At 46.3% G+C, this 21,927-nt stretch overlaps 3 protein-coding genes and 1 long non-coding RNA gene across 4 annotated transcripts; 1 reads left to right on the top strand and 3 right to left on the bottom strand.

The window, feature by feature from the left end:
- Positions 1-84: 84 nt before the first annotated feature.
- On the bottom strand, positions 85-2,073 carry LOC140222036 (uncharacterized). Its single transcript, XM_072292061.1, has one exon. It carries the CDS (start codon positions 1,435-1,437, stop codon positions 1,069-1,071), a length of 369 nt encoding a protein of 122 aa, XP_072148162.1. The 5' UTR covers positions 1,438-2,073; the 3' UTR covers positions 85-1,068.
- An 8,508-nt stretch (positions 2,074-10,581) lies between these two features.
- Positions 10,582-11,594, bottom strand: LOC117844016 (heat shock protein 90-5, chloroplastic-like). The gene is made up of 4 exons (XM_072291773.1): positions 11,407-11,594; positions 11,211-11,316; positions 10,875-10,964; positions 10,582-10,785 (listed from the first exon to the last, which is right to left on the bottom strand). Exons 1-4 carry the CDS (start codon positions 11,592-11,594, stop codon positions 10,582-10,584), a joined length of 588 nt encoding a protein of 195 aa, XP_072147874.1.
- A 68-nt stretch (positions 11,595-11,662) lies between these two features.
- Positions 11,663-12,410, bottom strand: LOC140220111 (uncharacterized). Its single transcript, XR_011897476.1, has 3 exons — positions 12,199-12,410; positions 11,854-12,108; positions 11,663-11,767 (listed from the first exon to the last, which is right to left on the bottom strand). It is a non-coding gene; the product is annotated as an uncharacterized lncRNA (long non-coding RNA).
- A 479-nt stretch (positions 12,411-12,889) lies between these two features.
- On the top strand, positions 12,890-14,939 carry LOC117846203 (uncharacterized). The gene has a single exon (XM_072291928.1). It carries the CDS (start codon positions 13,656-13,658, stop codon positions 14,784-14,786), a length of 1,131 nt encoding a protein of 376 aa, XP_072148029.1. The 5' UTR covers positions 12,890-13,655; the 3' UTR covers positions 14,787-14,939.
- Positions 14,940-21,927: the final 6,988 nt, after the last annotated feature.

The raw sequence follows: 21,927 nt of genomic DNA, 5'->3' as shown, positions 1-21,927 counted from the left end.
CGGGAAATTATGCCCACCCCTAGCAAATATGATGATCGGCAGAGGCCAACAGTTGATGAATCCAAATATGATGGAAGATCAGAATCCAAATTGAACCGGCCAATATTTGAACGTGCTTATAAGAACAAGGACATATTACATTACATCAGATCTAAACAACAACAAACTCAAGGATGCAACGGAGGTAGGGTTCTGATCACATGCTATTACAAGTGTTGCACTGCATCTTTCCGCAGAAAAAAAAAGTGTTGCACTGCATCCGAGTTGCATCAGGCCTGTACAACCACATATACAGCACAAGTAGACATGGAGAACAAAGACATACCAAAGCAAAAGTTCCTCAACTTTCCTCGCTGTAGCCACTAGCGACATACAGATCCCCCTAGTATATTATCATAAATTGGCTAAGCGTCCTAATCAAGGAAACCAACTTCATAATCACCTGTATATAAAATGAAACTATTGCAGCAGATTGGTCTCGTATTTTGGAAGAGGTAGGTACAAGGTTAGACGGTTTGGAGCAGTGCCTGTGCAATGATATCCCACGTAGCATTTTAACAGCAATTGAAGAAGGCAGCTTTGGATTTGATAGCATAATAACTAGATCTCTACCACAGCACCTCATAACTGAGAACTGGCACCATCAGGTAAGTCAACAGGCTTCCTGTGTACAAACCAATTTCATAACAAGGTCTGATCTCAGCCACATCTGTGCAAGTGCAGGTCTTTGGGTCGTAAATCCTCAACAATCCCATTTCTTCACCAGGGGTGGGTATGATTGTATGAACACCATCTGTAGGGGGCTTTCTTTCGTCTCCACCGAGCATTGCTGCTGCCATCGAGGTTGAAGACCTCACACAGCTGTTCATGGTGTTGGGGGAAGTATCCGCGGAGCACACGGAGCACCTTGTACTCTCCCGTCGAGGCGACCTTCCCGACCGCAACCAATTGACAGTAATCGGAGATATCCGGAACCTGCGGTGAATGGTCTTCTGCAAATCCTTGAGGCAAGGGCAGACACAGCTCCAGTGGCGGGGTTGAACAACAGCCAGCTCATGCTCATTGTCCCTAGCAGAACGCCCACGACGCCGACGACATCGAGATTGCAGTCATCACCCAGTCCTTACTTGCTGCCCAGAAGCTCCCTGATTTGACAACCCGCTTAATCACTCGGCCGGAGAGGTCCATGATGTCGAGGAGGTGGTCGGGGGGCGAACGATCGGTGTGGTGGGTGGCGGCGACGATGAGCGGCTCGGGGTGGCGGGCCGTGTGGGCGGCAACGAAGTGCGGATCGGAGAGGAGGGAGCGCCACGGCCGGCAGACGGCGCGGAGGCGGCAGAGGTCCTTGGCCGGGACCCGCAGCAGGACCTCGTACAGCGCGTCGAGGGGCAAGGGCCGGACGCTGGCCCTGGAGCGCGGGTTCGGCGGCGGCGCCATCGGCGAGGGCAGGGAGCGGCGGATCTGCAAGCGAAGGTTTACGGTTTACGGAGGGCGTCGCAAGCATATCGAGTAACCCTGAGCATTAAAGCGATTAGTATAATTGATCAAATGATTAAAAAGATATCATCTTGTAGTCGTTTGTAATCCATCGTCGTATATGGCATGTTAGAACAAAAGCCAAGAAAACGTGTCAAAACATTGCCCTGGGCATATCGGCAGGCGTCACGAGTTCACTGCAGCCTTTCCAGTAGTGGCCACGTCTTGAAAAATGAAGCAAGCATGCGTCAAGTAGGGGTGCGCCACCGATGGTCATGGGCGACACTGTGTAGTCACAGGTAGCACTAATGCGCTTACGAGTGGAATTGTGGCATCACGGGTACGCAGGGTCGTGTTACCGGTAAGTCAGGGTCACGGGTGCACAGGAGCGCGCCCCCCGGCTATAAATAGGCCATCATCCCAGAGGATGAGCAGCACGGCAAACCAACGAGTGCATCCATGTAGTTGTAGTCAATCTGGTCAGTGACCTGTAGTGAAAGAAGGTCTAGAGTAGTCATCCAGGGATGAAGCAGCGATGCAGTTGTAGACTTCAATTCTTCTAGTTGTGGGTCCGACCACTAGATGGTCGTGATATGTGTAGGAAGTCCATGGTGCTAGAAGAATGCTTGCGAGTGGCTGAGGTCTTGTTTAGTTGGCCTTTTTTCTAACTTTAACACTATCCAAAAAGAAGATTCCCCATCATATTAAACTTGTGGTACATGCATGGAGTACTAAATGTAGATGAAATAAAAAACTAATTGCACAGTTTCGTTGTACTTTGCGAGACTAATCTTTTGAGCCTAATTAGTCAATGTTTGGATAATAATTCACAAATACAAACAAAATGCTACGGTTGCGCATTTATGGCAAAATGCACACTTTGCCACTCCTAATTTGGAAACTAAACAAGGCCTGAGGTCCCAATGAGCGTCTGCAGGCTGGCATCCACGCAGTAGGCGCAGACGGAACTGTACAGCTTATGGTCGTTGCTCAGGCTGAGGGAAACCAGAATGCTGTGTCCCCTACCGGCTATGGCAGGGACTGTTTCAGGAGAGACCCTGATGCTAGAAGAAAGCTTGCGAGATGCACTAGCACCGAGTTTTGCAAGCTCTTCAGCGTAGTGGTTTGCTCTTGTATCGGGTCAACAGTGTAGCATTAGCCAACATCTTTGTACCTTATAAGCGGTCATTGTAGGCCGCCTTCCGATTGTAAAGGAAAAAAATATTTCCATCAATCTTGCTACGTTTATTGCCAGCACCCAGCTCCCGAGCGTGGCAGCGTGAGGGATTGGTAGAACGCTGAGGTGCACCGACCCGTTGAGAGGCACCCAGCCCCGAGCGTGGCAGTGTGAGGGACTAGCGGAGCCCTGAGGCGCGCTGACCTGTTGAGAGGTGCCCAGCCCCCGAGCGTGGCAGCGTGAGGGACTGGCGGATCCCTGAGGTGCGCCGACCTATTGAGAGGCACTCGACCCCCGAGCGTGGCAGCATGAGGGACTGGCGGGACCCTGAGGTGCGCTGACCTGTTGAGAGGTGCCCAGCCCCCACGCCGACCTGTTGAGAGGTGCCTAGCCCCCGAGCGTGGCAACGTGAGGGACTGGCGGAGCCCTAAGGCGTCCCGACCTGTTGAGAGGTGCCCAGCCCCCAAGCGTGGCAGCGTGAGGGACTGGTGGAGCCCTTAGCCGCACCGACCTGTTGAGAGGTGCTCAACCCCCGAGCGTGGCAGCGTGAGGGACTGGTTGAGCCCTGAGGCACGCCAACCTATTGAGAGGCACCTAGCTCTTGAGCGTGGCAGCGTGAGGGACTGGCGAGCCCTGAGGCATGCCATTAATTTCGGACGGAAATCCCACGGAGTCCGTTCCACGAGGGCGTGGGGCGAAACGACCGGGCCACGGATTCCATCGATAAGGTTAGCCGCTGTTTCCTTCAAAAAGCTCGAGGGGCATGGTTTCATTTTCATTCCCTTGCCTTCGTCTTCCTTATACTTGCACTGCCACTACCGTCGCTGGAAGAACTCACAGCGCGCGTAGGTGCTTTGCTGCCCATCCTTGCAGTGGCATCCTCATGCCGCCGTGCATCCCCCATCACGCCGCCGTACCACCATATGCGCAACAAAACCCTAGCCACCATTAGATGCAAGTCCCAAGGTCTTGACGCGGAGGAGTGGTCGGAGGTGAACATCCTGAATCCGGCCTCAGTGTGAGCGGGATCCGTGGTGATGAAGGAGAGGATCCAAGCCCTCGTCGACCGCGGGCTGCTAGGCCCCAAGATCGAGTTGGAGTGGAAGGCATGCGCGGGGCAGCCATTGCCGAGTGAGGACATCACAGAGACTATCATCTTCGCATCCTTCTTTGAGCGGGGATTTGGAATCCCAATTGGCGATTTCTTCCGAGGGTTGCTGCACCACTGCAAGATCGAACTGGTACACCTCAACTCTAACTCAATCATTGACATTGTAGTGTTCATCCATCTGTGTGAAGCCTATTTGGGCATCCCCCCTACTTCAACTTGTGGCGGTACTTGTATCAACTCAAGCCGCTAGGGAAGAAAGGTGAGGTCAAAGTGGTCGGGGTGTGGCTTTTCTTTGAGGCTCAGTCGAGTGGTTGAGTGCTTTGATCTCAAGCTAAAGGAGTCTAACAAGGGATGGCACACCTAGTGGTTCATGGTGGTGAACCAGAAGCTAGGGTTGTCGGTGCACACCGGATACATGCCGGTCAAGCGCTCAAAGTGGTCAAACGAGCCGACTCTGAGGAGATGGAGCACAACTCAAGGACATTGCCGACCTGAAGCCCAGGATTATAGCCTACCAAGAGGCCCACCTACCAAAGGCGGTGGTCAAATGGGCCAAGGCTGGTTCAACCGACCCACTAGTTTGACCGAACCGCCTTAGGTGGCAGGCACGCCAAGTTTTGGTGCCAAGGATCTCCCGCGTGAATCAAAGGTGATCACGGGTGATTCGTGCCAAATCTCCCCCGGGAACCGCCTCTACACCCCTGTATAAGGAGGTTTAGACCCCCTCATTAAACACACACCAACACAAGAGCCTCTCTCCCTCTCCCTCACTTGCATTCCAGTAGTGTTAGGCTAGTAGTGGAGCTTAGGCTAGAGCTTTCACGCTAGTAGCGCAAGCACTATTCTTCGGGTCGGTTGGCGACCAACCTTCGACCTTCGGTATGGTCTTGTACTATACTCGTCATTATCATATTCATATAGAGTTTACTATCTCTACGGTATGTTATACCGTATTATGTGCTTTATATAGTTATATGCATATGCTTAGTCTGGATTTACCATATTGTATCAGTCGAATGTGCCTTCGGGCTTGCTCTAGTTCTACGCCTATGGATCATCATGGTTCGGGTCCTGGAGGGGCTAGAGTAGTGATCACGATTGTGGGTGTGGTGCTTAGGCATCATACGATCCATCAAACATGATTGTGCCCTATGGTCTGAGGGGTAGGTATGCAGGTGGTGACAGTCCTGTACATCTCTTGTATTCCCCCACGTTTGGGTATGGTGTAGGAGTTCTGAAAGATATCTTCCTTTAGCAGACCAGAGGCGGGTATTCTCCCCGGTGCAGTATGATAAGTTTAGTGCTAATCATCTGTTGTATAATCCTTGCTAGTATGAATAGATACTAAGGACGACTCTAGAATGCATGCTCCTACTAACCTTAAGTTTATTCTTTTATTCTTTATTCTTTATTTGAGAGAATAGCCTGTGTGTGTGTCATATTACCCTAACCATGATTATTATGGCTTACCCCTATATGACTTTTGTTCTATTACTTAAGCATATTGTCCTGAGTATGTACACCGATAATCTCTTTTACCATGCTATCCTTTGGGAAAAAATAAATAAATGATACCCTGGAATACTTCTGGGTGAAATGCTACAACTGTATATCCATGCACTTGCGGATACAATCGTAAACGTTAAGTTATACCCAAATAAAGGTATTTATGGCATCGTTGCTGGGGATCACAACCTAGTTGTGACGCTAAGAAATGCCAACAGACACATGGCATGCCATATGGTGCCAGTACTGGATGTATGATTGTGCGCTAAGAGGGAATATTCCTAGACATTTGCCTAAGTGTGGGTGAGTTGGACCGACGAGGATGATGGGTTCTTTGAGGGGGGGTGTATGAGACATTCGGTCCAAATTTGGATGGCCTAGTAGTGGCCCATGAGCATAGGTGCGCATATTTAGTACCGTAAAACATGATGAGCAATGGTGGAGCCAACTTATGAGTCTTTATTGTCCAGGCATAGCACCTTTGGGTTGACCCTTTTACACGAAGCAAGGATGAAAGTCTAAGTAGGGTGATATGTGTATGTGGGCTCACCACTTGAAAGGTCTGAGCAGTATGGCTTTGGAGGACGGGGTGTTATAATTTTGGCCCTTGTTTCTCAGCTCAAAATCGGCCAAAAACCACAGTCAAGTCTCTGAAAATTCAGTTAAAATTATGCTTTTCCCAAACTTTGAGCCTTAGGCCCTGTTTGGCATGGCTCCAACTCCGGGTGGAGCTGCTCCACTCCAGAACTCTACATGGAGCCAGCTCCGCTCCAAAATTTCAGAACAAAAATGGGGTGTTTGGCTAGATGGGTGCTCTCAGCTCCAAAAAAGATCGATTTCAGTGTGGATTGCCATTGTTGCCCCCCAATTAAGGCTCCACTTGTCATCCTCTCTATCCCATCTTCTTCTTCCCCTTTTTCCACTACATTGTGCCGCACACGGGAGACCCTCCATGAGCGGCGGGGTGGACGGCGGGCTGGGTAGCGAGGTGGGCGGCGGCGGGCGGCGGGGTGGGCGGCGACGAGCGGCGGGGCTGGGCGGCGGGCGGCGGGGTGGGCGGCGACGGGCGGCGAGGCTAGGCAGCAGGCGGCGGGGTGGGCGGCGACGGGGGCGGCGACAGGCGGCGGGGCAGCTTGGGCGGCGACGGGCACGGCGACGAGCGATGACGGGCGGCGGGCGACGACGGGCGTCGCCGAGCGGCGGGGCCGGCCGGCCACGGGGACGGCGATGGGCGGGGCTCTGGCGGCAAGTGGGGCTCGGGAGAATAAAATGAAACGTTTTTTTGTGTAACCAGTGGCATTGGTGGGTAATTACCCACCAACTCCATGAGGAGGTTCAAAAGAGAGGTTTCTGGAGCAGCAAAAGAGGTGCTCCAAAACTCCACCTCCATTTGCACTACAGCTCCATGGAGTTGCAACTCCACGAAGTTTTGGAGTTAGGATGTTTGGCTGAATTTTTTGATGGAGTTGCTGGAGTTTTGGCGTGGAGCCGTGCCAAACAGGGCCTTAATATCTTTCAACCATCTAGTTTTGGACCAGCCACCCTTACTGAATGTTGTAGAGGGAGATCAGCAGTCTACAAGTTTTATATAGGTTTTATGTATGGGTTATGCACGTATTTGGGGAGTTTTTATAGATTCGATCGTGATGTCCATCCCGACCACCAACAAGACCTCATCAACACGTGGCACTCATCTTCTACTGGCAAGCCTCGGGGTTGCCATGACCATACCACACACCTAGGCCTAGCCCTCAACCACACACACTTATCACCTCTCCTTTCTCATCAAGATGATCCGTCCATCCCTTCTCCCTCTCTTTATTTTCCTTTCTTCTTCTTCTAGAAAGAGCACAAACTGAGCCGAGCAGTCACCATCCATAAGCCAAATCCCCCACATTCATTCCCTCCACCAAATCCAAATCGACTGCACCCCAAGATGTTAAACCTTATCATTTAAACCATCAACCCCTCGTTGGCGCCGACCATCGTCTATATCATCGGGGATTGAAGTTTTCCTGACCGCCATTGCTGCCAACCGTCAAGCTCAACCTCGCTAGTGATCTCCACTCTCCAGCCATCTTCTTCGCCGGCAAACCCCTCAAACTAAATCCTAGTGAGACCCTAGTGCCCGCGCCCTTGCTCCCTCATCTCAGCCGCCACTGTAACCACCAGTATGGCGCACCGTCGATTCGCCTGCGCTGATGCTCGCCGCTGCAAGGTCCGGCTAGCATCCGGTCATGACACGTGTGGATTTGCATGCACCTGCTTGTCCTGGTTCTAGTGGTGCATGTCCCCTCACCATATTCGTCACCACCGGTGTTGTCGGTGTTTTGTACCCATCAACCTATCAAGGGATATCCTGAGGTAGTAGATTGATTGATGAAGGATCATCGGACCTGAAACTTGACATCATTAGCTTTGAAGACAAGCATCGGACTTCTATGATTAGTTTCGGAACATGAAGCCTTCATACTTCGAAACTGGGGGGTCTGTGTTGACACCGAATCATCGGACTTCTATAATTAGTTTCGGAACATGAAGCCTTCATACTCCGAAACTATGGGGCCTGTGTTGATACCAAATTTTAATCGAATCCCTTAATACGGAATATGAGGTCATCGGTGTCATATGCGACTAGTCTCTGCATGCGTATATATATTGGAAGGTCCTAATCAATATGTGAGTTGATCAAGGAAATATCTGGCACATACATGCAAGTTGGCTAAAAAAAGCAAGGCATATTAGAGGCTCACGTGTGGAAGAAAGAAGGAGCAAGGACCTGATAGCAGTACAAAAAAAAGGAAGCTTAATTAATTAGGACTTTACGTAAGGAAAGTTAGAGTCCGTGTATCTTAATATTTCTTTTTGTTTAGATATTTCGTATCAGATAGTTTTGATACGGTTCCTTCTAGAAGTTTGTATCTTAATATTTCTTTTTGTTTAGATATTTCGTATCAGATAGTTTTGATACGGTTCCTTCTAGAAGTTGTTAGTTCAGAGTATAAATATGTACCTCCGGTCATTGTAAAATCATCACACGATTTTGAATTTCCAAATCACATTGACACAAACAAAGTTATATATGACTCATATGGCCTATTTTGAATCCAAGTGTGTAAATGTCTCCAAAATACATAAAACGCACTCCTGAATAAACTTACACAGAAACGGAACTAAACACATTGCATGTACCGAAGGATCTTGAACCCCTATTTGTACCCATCATTTAAAATTTAGATTCAAATAGTTAGTTAAATGCCATAACAAATTTTGCTACTCTATAGAGATGCACGAGTAGGAGAATCCATACTAATTGTTCAGTAACATGAGTCCAGAATTTCCAAATCACATTGACACAAACAAAGTTATATATGACTCATAATTCAAAGTCATGGCCTATTTTGAATCGAAGTGTGTAAATATCTCCAAAATACATAAAACGCACTCCTAAATAAAATTACACAGAAACAGAACTGAACACATTGCATGTACCGAAGGCTCTTGAACCCCTATTTGTACCCATCATTTAAAATTTAGATTCAAATAGTTAGTTAAATGCCATAACAACTTTTGCTACTCTATAGAGATGCACGAGGAGCAGAATCCATACTAATTGTTCTATTTAATTGGTATAAATAGATCTGCTACGCAAATCTTGATAAATTTACAGTATGGTAGTCCAATGATGAAAACTATTATGTGAAGTTTATAGCACTAGAATGCTGGTAGAAAATCAGTTATGAATTATTTCTCCATATGTGCAGTTTTGCAATGTTAGATTTATGATAAATTCTTTGATGGTCTAATCATGCTGAAACTTTTACTGTAATATGTTTATAGGTTGAGTCAGCTATATGATGATAGAACAATTATTCTAGTACTGAACTAGTTTAATTGATTAACAATACTTGCTGTTGAAATTAGGAGCTGGCAAATTATTTTCGTGCTCCTTATCAGTAGCTTGATCATCCATTAAAATGTTGCTAACAGAATCTTGATGGTTATATTTATGTTTCCTTATGTAGATATTTGTATATTTTCCTACTCAGTAAATGACTTCTCAATGTTATATGAGAAAGTGGTGTTGAAAGATAAATAGAGCCATCTTGTTGCATGAATGAGTTCCTGCAAATTAAACTTGTTATAGGATTGAGTTGCTACTAATTGAGTTGCTATCATCATCACTCTCTCATACATATGCATTGTCACGTAGCGACTCTCAAAGGCCTGATTGACGGGTGTGTGTACCACGGGTAACCCCACAAAAGCAACTCTCAAAGGCCCCTGACGCGCCGAGCGGCCCAGCAGCATACAACATGCGAGAACGTCCCGCTCCCCGACCTCAGGGTTTTTTGTTTTATTGTCACACTAAAGAAAAAGGCATGCAAGTACCAGTTCATTCAGTATGCCTGGACTCACATGATACTGATATTATTTGTGTAGTCATCTATCACCTATCACCATGGCAAACATATTCGATGGAATATTTTGGTAAGTTTCTATCTTACAACATGTTCCGATGCTTCTATCCGATAACATAATATCAATACCAATGCACTGTTTGAACAGTGTTGATATGCCTCCAAGGAGAAGTCTACAACTAGACTACAATGAGGCCAGGAGTTCCACCTAGGCGTGCCCATGGAATTTGCCTATGGGTTATTGGTTGAGAATTTTGTGTCTTAAATGGTAGGATAGGAGCATGGACGTGCATAGTTTAGTAGTTTTTGATATATGTCCTCCATGGTGAGGAGGTGAATCCGAAGCTGATAGTGCATCATTTTTGTGAGCTGTAGCTACTGTGAGTTGAAACAGATTCTTTTAGTTCTGCTGATTCAACTGATGCAGCTATGCCTCAAATTGCCACTAAGAGCATAATGTGTATGTTGAATCGTATATACTAATTAAGTGACTTAGTATTGTACTGTCATTTTGAAATTTCCAGAGCAAAGAACTGCATATTTTTGTTGTTTCATGAAAGTATGTTGAGTAATTTTTTTCGGGATGGGATAGGAGAAGCAAATAATTGCTGTTTGTTTTATACTAATACTGCAAAAGAAATGGATATTTTTCAATCAATTCTCACGAAAACATTGTTGCCCTTTGCCCGTCGCAACGCACGTACCTAGTAACCAACAAAATTTTATCTTCGCAGCACATACCGAACCAGATCTATCCTATAACACCAAAGGTCTTAGCGAGACTTGACTTTTCTTGCTCAACTCATTCGTAAATCTGGCTCTGGTTCATACTTCTGTGCCGTGCTCATACACCTTCAAGGCATAATCCTTGCCTGCAGCTGCAGAACTCCCTAATCCTTCCACGGATTGCTCTCGGTCCTCACTTCAGAGGGTTCAACCACCTCTGTCACTGTACCTTCAGAAGAATCAACCTCAACGCTGGCTTCGCTAGCGGTAGTTTCAGCGTTCTCCGTATCCGACCTTCCCCATCTCCCACCAAGGGCCATGGTCATCATCTCGTGGATCTTGCCTCCCAACTCCGCTGGGCTTTCAGGCTGGATAACAGAAGGCAACATCACGTCACAGTCATATTTATCATCCTAGCCATGGGTCATCAACAAGTACATAGGTTTGTTGCACTTACAGTATACCCGCTGGATATCAGGGCAGCCTCATATAACAACTCAACAGCCCTCCTGGCTTCAGTACTTTCAGGCTCGTTTTTGCAAGCAGCCTGTGACAGTTTGTGATTTACATGAGTAGAAGGAGCATGCTACACAAATGAATTTTACACATTGAGGTATAGAGTATCACAAAAGAACAAACTAAGTAGTAAAATTTTAACAGAGAGGAGTGAAGAACAAGGCATAATTCTTGTTGGGTTTCAACACTAACCTACCCCAACTTGCTTGGACCCCAACTTACTTGGGACTGAAAGGCTATGTTGTTGTTGTTGTAGAAGAGTGAAGGAAAATCTTACGCTCAGATCCTTGATGATAGGATGGTCAGGATTGATTTCAAAAATTCGTCTACCTCGCATGAACTCCAAGCTTGACGTGTCACCAAGTGTCTGTGCTTTCATGAGCCTATCGGATTTAAGAATCGCATGTTAGGAAAACAAGTTTTAGGGTAACATTCAGGTTGTATGGGATCTCAATTCTCAACCAATAAATTACCTTTCCATGTTGGCTGACCAACCAAATTTGCCAGATACCAGAACACATGGAGAAGAGCCGAGTCGCTTTGAGATCTGGACCTTAGTAACTTTATCACCAAGCTGCTGCTTTATCCAGTCGCATAGAAGAGTATACTCCTGCTTGCTTTCCTTCTCCTTGTCCTCATCATCATCACCTGTACCAGCCATGTATCAGTCTGACCATTGCCAAATCCAAAGAGTTCATATCGATTCATATAGCAACTAAATTTTTACTTACCCAATTCCAAGTCCTCTTTGCTAATATCGACAAATTTCTTCTCTTTGTATGTCTGTAAATTCTGAATGGCAACCTCATCGATCGGCTCAATGAGGTAAAGAACCTACAAAAAGAAAGAAGATCACTATGACCAAACTGTAGCACAAGAGGAAAAAGATTATCTGTTAAATAACGAAGTTGTCCTCATACCTCAATATCTTTCTGAACCAGCTTTTCCAAGAAAGGAGCAGTCTTTGCACTCTGAAGACTATCCGTAGCAATATAATAGATTGCCTTCTGGGTTTCAGGCATGTTTTCTACATACTAGTCGAGACTCATCAAATCTGTCTCGTTTTTGGAAGAGTAGAACCGTAGCAATGGTGCAAGACGCTTGTGATTTCCTGTGTCCTCAATGCAACCAAGCTTCATGAACTTGCCAAAGCTCTCCCAGAATTTTTTGTAGTCCTGCAGCATGAGTGACAGCAAGCTATAACATGAATTCAATAATTTAACAGCTGCGGATGCAAAAAAAAAAGGTTCACTCTTTACTCATACCTCTTTGTCATCCTTCTCGGCGATCTCTTCAATCATGTCAAATGTCTTCCTAACGAGTCTCTTACGCATAATTCTGACCTGAAACATAGGGACAGTAACCATTAAATTTGAACATCAACATACCCTGCATATGCTATGTTAATCAAATACATTATATGAGAGATTTTTCCAGAACTTACAATTCTACTTTCTTGAAGGATCTCACGAGAAACATTCAGAGGGAAATCATTTGAGTCGACTACACCCTTCACAAAGCTTAAGTACCTGGGAAACTGTAGAGAATGATACATTCAGTAACTCGTTCATGCCAGCTGTAAGTTGTCTAACATGATGGACAGCTATAATTATACAAAAAGGAAACATACCAGCTCGCCATCAAAGTCGTCTGATATGAATACTCTTTTGACATACAATCGGATGTTTTTAATTGGTCTTTGGATTCATTATCTCCTCATTACTAAGGGGTGCCATTCCTGGGACATACAGGACACTTCGAAATTCCACCTCGCCCTGTTTAATACACAGATAATGTTAACATGCTTAATGCGCATAAACAGATGAAAAGGTAAAGTTTGAAACAGCCCACACCTCTTGATCGTGCCGGGTTCCGGATGCTTTTATAGTGGGGCCAGTCTGTCGAGGTCGAGGGAAACGGGCCATAGCCAATCTCTGGAGGAAATCAAATGACGGGCCTGATCAGGCAGGCCTAACAAAAATGCAGCAGGCCTATGATGGGCTTTATCGGGTAGGCTTTCGAGGCAGCCTGCGGAGAAGGTGTTTTGGACTGCTTATAACCCAATGTTTTTATGGACCGTCGGGCCCGTGTTCGTTCCTTCGGATGGCAGAACCCAGAAGACCATAATCCAAACAAGTACTCCTCAACCCTAGCCAGCGCCTCTTGCCGTACACGCCGCCACAAGCCTAATCAGTACACGCTGCCGCCACAAGTCCCGCCCATTAGCCTCTTGCCGTGGCCTTTCCTTTCGCCGGCCGGATCTCGCCTCCACCGTGCCCTCTCACCTTCTTCCCTGCCGCCCCGGATCGCTTGCCCCCACGCCGGCCTATCACTATATCGGGGCTTGGTGAACCCAAATCCTATTCTCGGGCCTATTCGCTTTAGCTTATAAGCCGGCTGAAAAGCTGAAACGGCTGATTTGTTGTGAGAGAAATACACTGTTTGGTGGCTGATAAGCTGGGTGAATAAGCTGAAGCGAACAGGCCCGATAACTCCGCCGAAGAAGACTACCAACTGTCCTCGTACATCGATCCAGCAATTTTACAAGGCAAGCAGATTACAAGGTGAGAAATTCGTTTTACTTGGGTGTCATACACGCAGAAAATTAATCATCGTTTTGATTTATTACCAGGATATTGACCAAAATTTCCCTCCCTAATTGAGGGAGGAGAAATAATTATACAGGCTCGGCAATCGAATCAAGGCTCGGCAATCGAATAAGATGACCCGCCGGTTCGTTAATCTGATTGTTGGTAGTTTTACCGGCCATCACCCTGCTTCTACTCTGCACCGCATCAACCCCTGGAGGTGCTTCTACCCAACAACACAAGAGGCATTGGCAGCAGCAGAAGATACTGCTGCTGCAAATAACAGGCCAATCATGGAGGACGCTCGGCTGCCTCCCGCAGCCATATCCTTCTATAAATCCTATGAGCCGTACGGGGGCATCCACTTCGCATCCTTAGGCAGCAGCAGCAACGACATCATATCCACGGATCAAGATGGTAACACTTTGCTATATGCCGCCGCCGCCCGCGCCATCCGGGTTATGCCCATGCCGCATGAGCCCAAGTATGCACCCGTTTCCATCACCGTCGGCGACGGCCTCTACTTCCTCAACAGGAACCCTCTGCAAGACCATCCCTTCGAGGCCCTAGTCCACCACCCTCGAGATCAGCAATACATTTCCACCGACTACACCGACGAGAAGTGGTACTGGCGCCCTCTTCCACCACCTCCTTATACCCTTGATAGAAACGAATGCGGGAAGGTGGAGGTCGACGAGGAACACCGCAGGCTCTGTTATGAGAGAAACGGGAAGGGCCCCTATGTCATCGGCGCTTACACGGTGGTCGGTGATCAGATTTGGATATCTACTGAGGGTGGTGGCACCTTCTCTTTTGACACAACAAGCGGCCTATGGAGCAAGGCCGGCAACTGGGCGCTGCCGTTTTATGGCCACGTTGAGTACGTCCCGGAGCACGCGCTCTGGTTCGGCTTCACGTCTGAGTGCAGGCAGTTGGCTGCCTGTGACCTTGGCGCAGCGATGCCGACGAGGCCACCGGTGGTGCACACAGTGTGGGACGAGCTCACGCCACCACTGCCTCCGCGGTGGGTCCCGATCATGGCGTTCCTTCTGCCTCTCGGCGGGGGCAAGCTTTGCGTCGCCCGGCTGTTCGACCTGGCAGAGGAAGGCTGGTGCCGGGAGAAGAGCAACCGTCACGTGGATGTAGACAGCTTCGTGGTATTTACAGGCGTCGAGATTGGGCGCGGCAGCAAAGGGGCGCTCAGCATGATAAGGCACAAGTCCAGGCGTTACAGCCTCGGCCGCGGGATGGCCGAACTGCTGTGAACGATGATCCTGATTTCCTGATCGACCCACATTTCTTGGTATTGTAGGCGATAATAATCCCCTGGTGTCTTACTGTATGGTTATACTAATCAATTTTGCAGGCAGAATTGATCGGTATCCATGTTTAATTATCATTTGTGTGATTTCTTGTGTTCACCTGTTTGATTTCTTGTGTTCACCTATCTGATTTCTTGTCTACTGCAATCCTAGATGCCCGTTTGCCCAAACATAACGCAACGATAAAAGTAAGTGTTGGAGATTTTCTGCAAAAGCTCCACTGAATTTCTTGCCGTCGTGAGTGCAGCAGTTGCAATCTGAAAGAGAATTCTCCTGTGATTATGCGCTATGAATTATGATCAAACTATTGCGAAAAAAATGCGCATCTGAGAGCGGGATCAGGAGGGTTTCGTTCGTGGTCATGTTCAGCACGAGCAGTAGCTGTGGCTGGCTGCTGAAACCTGAAAGTTCAGAGCTTTGGATGGATGGATAGATCATAGTCGAACCATGTCGATCGGTGTAGGAAGCGCAGGGCTTCAGCTGCCGCGTCGGCCAGCCCATCTCTCTCTCACTTTGCGGAGACCCGATTCACCACTTGAATCGGATGGATAAAAAAGAGAACACTTATGGAGTTATGATAGAGATCAGTCGGCTGTGGGACACGAACTCAAGCGTCATTAGTTAAGTAAATAATCCCATGTGGATTGTAAAGCATGCCACAATAGATGGTTAGCTGAGCATGATATTATAGTTTGCAATCACCTAAAGAGAATGAGATCGTATTTAGCAAGGAATTATTTGAAATGAGAAACTATTAATGTTTAAATGGTCGGTCCAACTGGAATGAAGAATATGGTGAGAACCCGTCAAAACTGAACATCAAAACTCTAACCCAAAATCAACGGTCAGAAAGAGCACAAGTGAAAAAAGAAAGGGAAATTACGCAAAATGACATATGTCTGATCCTACTGAAGTTATGAACAATAGGTCTGAGCAGTTGTTGCATGTCCTTTGAACAAGGCTCAGGTTGCAGAATTGTAGCAGAAAGCTTGAACAAGGCTCATATTGCACAGCAGCAGAATGAAGCTATAGACGAACACTTCTCCACTTCATGAAGAGCGAAATGCCGGGCCAGAGTTTTGTAGGCAAGTAACGAATCCCTAGTCTCCCGGTTCTGGTGTCAAGACTGTAGTCTGCACATTATTACCAGTTGATAATCAGTAAAAGTTAAATGGGTACCATTCTTAGGACTTGGGGACAAAACATTGAATATAAAGGATAAACTAATTAATCAATACCACTGAAACTAAGCAACAGTTCCCACCTAGCAACACTTCCTATAGTTGCAAACTACTTCGGTTATACAATGCTCTGATACACATTGCACAGATATGTACATCGACTTTATTTCCCAAGACTATATATAAACTCTAACTTTTAGCCTTGCCGAACAGTGTGCAATTAATGGAAAGAAGCACAGTTAGGACAAATAGAGGGTCACTCAGCTATAAAACTAAGGAGCAAATCAACCATGTAGAATTTGATCACACATATTCACATAAAAAGAAACTTGATCAGGGGGAGAGACATTCCCCTGACACTGCTCTTAAGGTGGGGAATGCTGGATTGGTGGTGGGGTTAGGTAGATCTTTACCTCTTGGGTCTCCTTTAACTCTTTTTCTTTGTTTTCCTTGGTGCCATCATCATCTTGTCCACTTCCTCTGGCTTAACCAGCAGCCTCAGTTCTCTCCTTAGGCAAAAGCCTGGTTTTGGGCAGCAAGACCCTCCAGGTAAACAGAAGTATGTTTCAGTTTCAATGCCGGTGAGGACCTTCTGCTCCCACAGCTTCCAGTACAAGGTTGACATCACTCTCGAAAACTTGCACTGCACCAATAGCCTGACATCATCTTTGGTGTATCTCATAGTTCCCTGGTAAGCAAGTGAATGCGAATGCACATTTCTAAGGTAAGTGAGCAAATCCCATGGATTTTTAGTGTCAAAACGACTGCATGACTACTTGTGCTTAAACCACTCTTGTAACAACTCATTCCTCTTCAATATGTTATCCCAGAAAGCGGCCGAAGGGCACAGCGCCTTCACCACCACCTTAGCCTTGCGATCGGGTAGGATATCCATCACATAATCATAGACATCCAAGAATGCTTGTGAAAGAGTATGTAAGAGCAACAATGATGGATGAGCAAGCGTAATGTACCCATGGGGAGTCCTTGTCTTCCTCAGCAGTTTGAGCAAATCTCTAAACCCCAATGGAATATACAAGCTGGAGGCTGACACCATACTCCACGCTCCCCATCGGCTGATGCGTCATGCTCGGCATCAACAACGCGCCGATCATCCTGCTCGCGTTCGTATCGCCGCGGCCGCGGCGCGCCTGGCCTACTTCAAGCAGCCAGCATATAAGGATGGTGGGACACGGTTATAAGACTCACATGTTTATTCAGATAAAAAGAGTATATTCGGCGGCTGTATCGAGTTCATCGGCCGATTGAAGAGAAGCATCAGCGGATTGGTTAAAAAAATATACAGTAGCCGATTGTAGAGAAAGGCATCGACCGATTAGCGTCAGCCTGTTGGAATTAAAAGAAAAAAACAGAGAGAGGCATCAGCCGATTAGCGTCGGCCAGTTGGAAATAAAAAAAAGAAGGGAGCAGCCAGCCGATGGAAGTTCCGGCCGATTCGCAAATGAATAAATGAAAGAAGAAAAAAAAAGAAGGAAGAGCAGCCGAAGGGCACCTCAGCCGACATGCAGGAAATAGATAAAAGTAGACGAGGAAGAGCGGCCGATGTCGGTGATCTCCTAATTGGTTCAAAAAAAAAATCGGCTGCTGGTTCAAGCAAAATGGTATCAACGGCTTGGTTCAAAATAATATCGGCCAACTATATATATATCGGCCTCCGAGCCAATGGCCAATAAAAAAAATAGTATAAGCCGATTGACTGCTTGACAAATAAAGAAAATTGCATCGGCCGATTGGTTCAAGAAAAATAGTATCGCCTGCTTATAGAATTTATCGGATATTAATTTCGAAGCATGAAATATTCATACTTCGAAACTGGGGGGCCTGTGTTGACAACAAAAGCTTGCTGGTTACTGCACCAAATTTTGGTGTCAACAGACTAATCTGTTGTTTCTACTGCCGGCAAAGCCGGTGGTGTTCTTTATATTTCAAGAGGAGTCGACATGGCTTTAGATATTGCAATCAGACGTCATTAGCCCTGAAGACAAGCATCGGACTTCTACGATTAGTTTTGGAACATGAAGCCTTCATACTCTGAAACTGGGGGGCCTGTGTTGACACCGAATCATCGGATTTCTATAATTAGTTTCGGAACATGAAGTACTCCGAAACTGGGGGGCCTGTGTTCATACCAGATTTTAATCGAATCCCTTAATACGGAATATGAGGTTATCGGTGTCATATGCGACTAGTCTCTGCATGCGTATATATATTGGAAGGTCCTAATCAATATGTGAGTTGATCAAGGAAAAATCTAGCACATACATGCAAGTTGGCTGAAACAAGCAAGCCATATTAGAGGCCCACGTGTGGAAGAAAGAATGAGCAAGGACCTGATAGCAGTACGAAAAAGGAAGCTTAATTAATTAGGACTTTATGTAAGGAAAGTTAGAGTCCGTGTATCTTAATATTTCTTTTTGTTTAGATATTTCGTATCAGATAGTTTTGATACGGTTCCTTCTAGAAGTTGTTAGTTCAGAGTATAAATATGTACCTCTGATCATTGTGAAATCATAACACAATTTTGAATTTCCAAATCACATTGACACAAACAAAGTTATATGTGACTCATAATTCAAAGTCATGGCCTATTTTGAATCGAAGTGTGTAAATATCTCCAAAATACATAAAACGCACTCCCTGAATAAACTTACACAGAAACGGAACTGAACACATTGCATGTGCCGAAGGCTCTTGAACCCCTATTTGTACCCATCATTTAAAATTTAAATTCAAACAGTTAGTTAAATGCCACAACAACTTTTGCTACTCTATAGAGATGCACGAGGAGGAGAATCCATACTAATTGTTCAATAACGTTAGTCCAGAATTTCCTCAGCAGTTTGAGCGAATCTCTGAACCCCAAATGGAATATCAACAGAATTACCACTGGTGTGCCTGATAATTGACTCAAATATAGCTGCGCAATTGAAGTAGGCATTTGACATAACGCGCTTGCTAGATTTCTGCAGAATAGCTCCCTCCGCAATAACAAATTGGCCATACTTATCAACCATAAGCTGAGCTAGAGTTAGATGGAGAAATGAATAACCATGCTTGTTCATCTTCTCGATAAGCAGGATTAGCGAAGCAAAGATACCCTTGCCCCCCACCTTAGTCCTACTCAGTTAGGACTGAATACTCCTCGTCCAATTTATCACCAACAAGTTTCACCTTCTCAATTGGCATATGATTTGAAAAATACTCAAAAGGTATCCATTTTCATCATTTACATCATCAAACATGCCGTGGGCATATGTTCTGCAGAAGATAGAACATTGCCAATTAGCGTTCATGCATGGCATTTAGCGCTAGACTAAAATTTCATTGTGTAGACTGGAATTAGTATTTGTCTTTCCTAGAATACAATAAACAAACATGCTCGTTACCGGAAACCTTAAATTTGTCGAGTGTTTTTTTCCAAGTATTTTTTTTCAAACACTCGGCAAACAATCTCTTTGCCGAGTGCCGATCTAAAAACACTCGACAAAGTGGAGTTTTCCTAGTATTTTTTTTCACCCGGAAAACCCTTTTTTTTACTTATGCACACTCCACCCGGCCAAATGCACGTGGCCTAACCCCCCACCCACCCATGCACCCCTCCCCCCTCCCGGCCCCTCCCCTCCTCAGCTCCCTCTCGCGCCCTCTCCCCTCCTCACACGAGACGCCGCCCCCTACCCTCCTCAGCGGCTCGGCGGCCAGATCCGGCCAGAGCTCGGCGGCCTCCTCCTCCCTCCTCCCTCCCCTCCTTCTCCCACCGTGCCTCCCTCTCCCCACCGGCGGGCAAGATCCGGTGGCCGGGCGAGGTCCCTCCCCCTTGCTCTCCCCACCGGCGGGCGAGATCCGGCGGCCGGGCGAGGCGCATCGAGGGAGGGGGCTCCGGCAGCGGCGGCTCAAGGGGAGGGTGCTCTAGCAGCGGCCAGATCCATGCTCGGCGGCATGTGCTCGAGGAGGGGGCTCGGCGGTGGCCAGATCCGCAGCTCGGCGGCGGCGGGTCGAGGGGAGGAGCCTCTGCGGTGGCGGGCATGTGCATGGTGGTGGCGGCATGTAGGTGGCGGTGGCAGCGTGGTGGCGGTGTCGGCATGTAGGTGGCTGAGAGTTTTTCTAGCTTTACTTGTTTCCCTTAGTGGTTGCACTACACTTATAGCTCCAAATACGCACACTTAACACAAGCAGCAACTGTTTCTGACAAATCCTTCCAGAATTTCCAAATCACATTGACACAAACAAAATTATATATGACTCATAATTCAAAGTCATGGCCTATTTTGAATCGAAGTGTGTAAATGTCTCCAAAATACATAAAATGCACTCCTGAATAAACTTACACAGAAACGGAACTGAACACATTGCATGTACCAAAGGCTCTTGAACCCCTATTTGTACCCATCATTTAAAATTTAAATTCAAACAGTTAGTTAAATGCCATAACAACTTTTGCTACTCTATAGAGATGCACGAGGAGGAGAATCCATACTAATTGTTCAATAACGTGAGCCTACTAATTTGAAATGGCAATTAAGTAGCACTCACATGTTGGATTCAGACCCTGAGGTGGTGTTTGTTTCCTCACTGAGAGCTGCATCAACAGCCATGGGACTGGGCCTTGAAGACGAGGACGATGTGTTGTGTCATCGTGCGGAAGAAGAGATCCCCAAGGCGCGACCAAGAGCAGTCGAAGAGGAGGGCGTAGTGGCCGAGAAGCCGCAGGGGCAACCAATCGAAGCTGCTGTGGAAGAGGAGCACGAGATGTTGGACGCCGCTGGGAAGCGCAGGGAGCCAAACCGAGTCGCCGAAGGAGAGGGTGTAGTCGACGTTGCGGAGCTGACGAAACCAGAATTTCCAAATCACATTGACACAAACAAAGTTATATATGACTCATAATTCAAAGTCATGGCCTATTTTGAATCGAAGTGTGTAAATGTCTCCAAAATATATAAAACGCACTCCTGAATAAACTTACGCAGAAACGGAACTGAACACATTGCATGTGCCGAAGGCTCTTGAACCTCTATTTGTACCCATCATTTAAAATTTAAATTCAAACAGTTAGTTAAATGCCATAACAACTTTTGCTACTCTATAGAGATGCACGAGGAGGAGAATCCATACTAATTGTTCAATAACGTGAGTTCAGAATTTCCAAATCACATTGACACAAACAAAGTTATATATGACTCATAATTCAAACTCATGGCCTATTTTGAATCGAAGTGTGTAAATGTCTCCAAAATACATAAAACGCACTCTTGAATAAACTTACACAAAAACGGAAGTGAACACATTGCATGTACCTGTTGATACCAGATTTTAATCGAATCCTTTAATACGGAATATGAGGTCATCAGTGTCATATGCGACTAGTCTTTGCATGCGTATATATATTGGAAGGTCCTAATCAATATGTAAGTTGATCAAGGAAAAATCTGGCACATACATGCAAGTTGGCTCAAACAAGCAAGGCATATTAGAGGCTCACGTGTGGAAGAAAGAAGGAGCAAGGATCTGATAGCAGTACGAAAAAGGAAGCTTAATTAATTAGGACTTTACGTAAGGAAAGTTAGAGTTCGTGTATCTTAATATTTCTTTTTGTTTAGATATTTCATATCAGGTAGTTTTGATATGATTCCTTCTAGAAGTTGTTAGTTCAGAGTATAAATATGTACCTCCGATCATTGTAAAATCATCACACGATCAATAATACAACATATTTACCTTTACCTTTCGACTTTACGCCATTGCCCTAGGAGTAGGAGTAATGTAGCTTCTCGACGAGTTCCTTCTAGCAAGCTGGGCTGCATCGACCTCGATCTCCGGCGAGCTGCAAGTTCCGTCACTAGGTGTTCTAGGCTTTAACCACCAGGCACATCGCTGTGGTTTCGTCT

This window comes from Setaria viridis, chromosome 2, assembly GCF_005286985.2.
Source record: "Setaria viridis chromosome 2, Setaria_viridis_v4.0, whole genome shotgun sequence".
Classification (NCBI taxonomy): domain Eukaryota; kingdom Viridiplantae; phylum Streptophyta; class Magnoliopsida; order Poales; family Poaceae; genus Setaria; species Setaria viridis.
The sequence above is the reverse complement of the archived record's forward strand: the minus strand, read 5'-3'. Positions and strand labels throughout refer to the sequence as shown.

Coding starts and splice junctions, on each gene's coding strand:
- LOC140222036 (XM_072292061.1), bottom strand. CDS start 1,437: ATGGCGCCGCCGCCGAACCCGCGCTCCAGGGCCAGCGTCCGGCCCTTG.
- LOC117846203 (XM_072291928.1), top strand. CDS start 13,656: ATGACCCGCCGGTTCGTTAATCTGATTGTTGGTAGTTTTACCGGCCAT.
- LOC117844016 (XM_072291773.1), bottom strand. CDS start 11,594: ATGGCTGGTACAGGTGATGATGATGAGGACAAGGAGAAGGAAAGCAAG. Junction 11,317..11,406: donor TGGTCAGCCAACATGGAAAG/GTAATTTATTGG, acceptor TAAATCCGATAG/GCTCATGAAAGCACAGACAC. Junction 10,965..11,210: donor CTATCATCAAGGATCTGAGC/GTAAGATTTTCC, acceptor AAACTGTCACAG/GCTGCTTGCAAAAACGAGCC.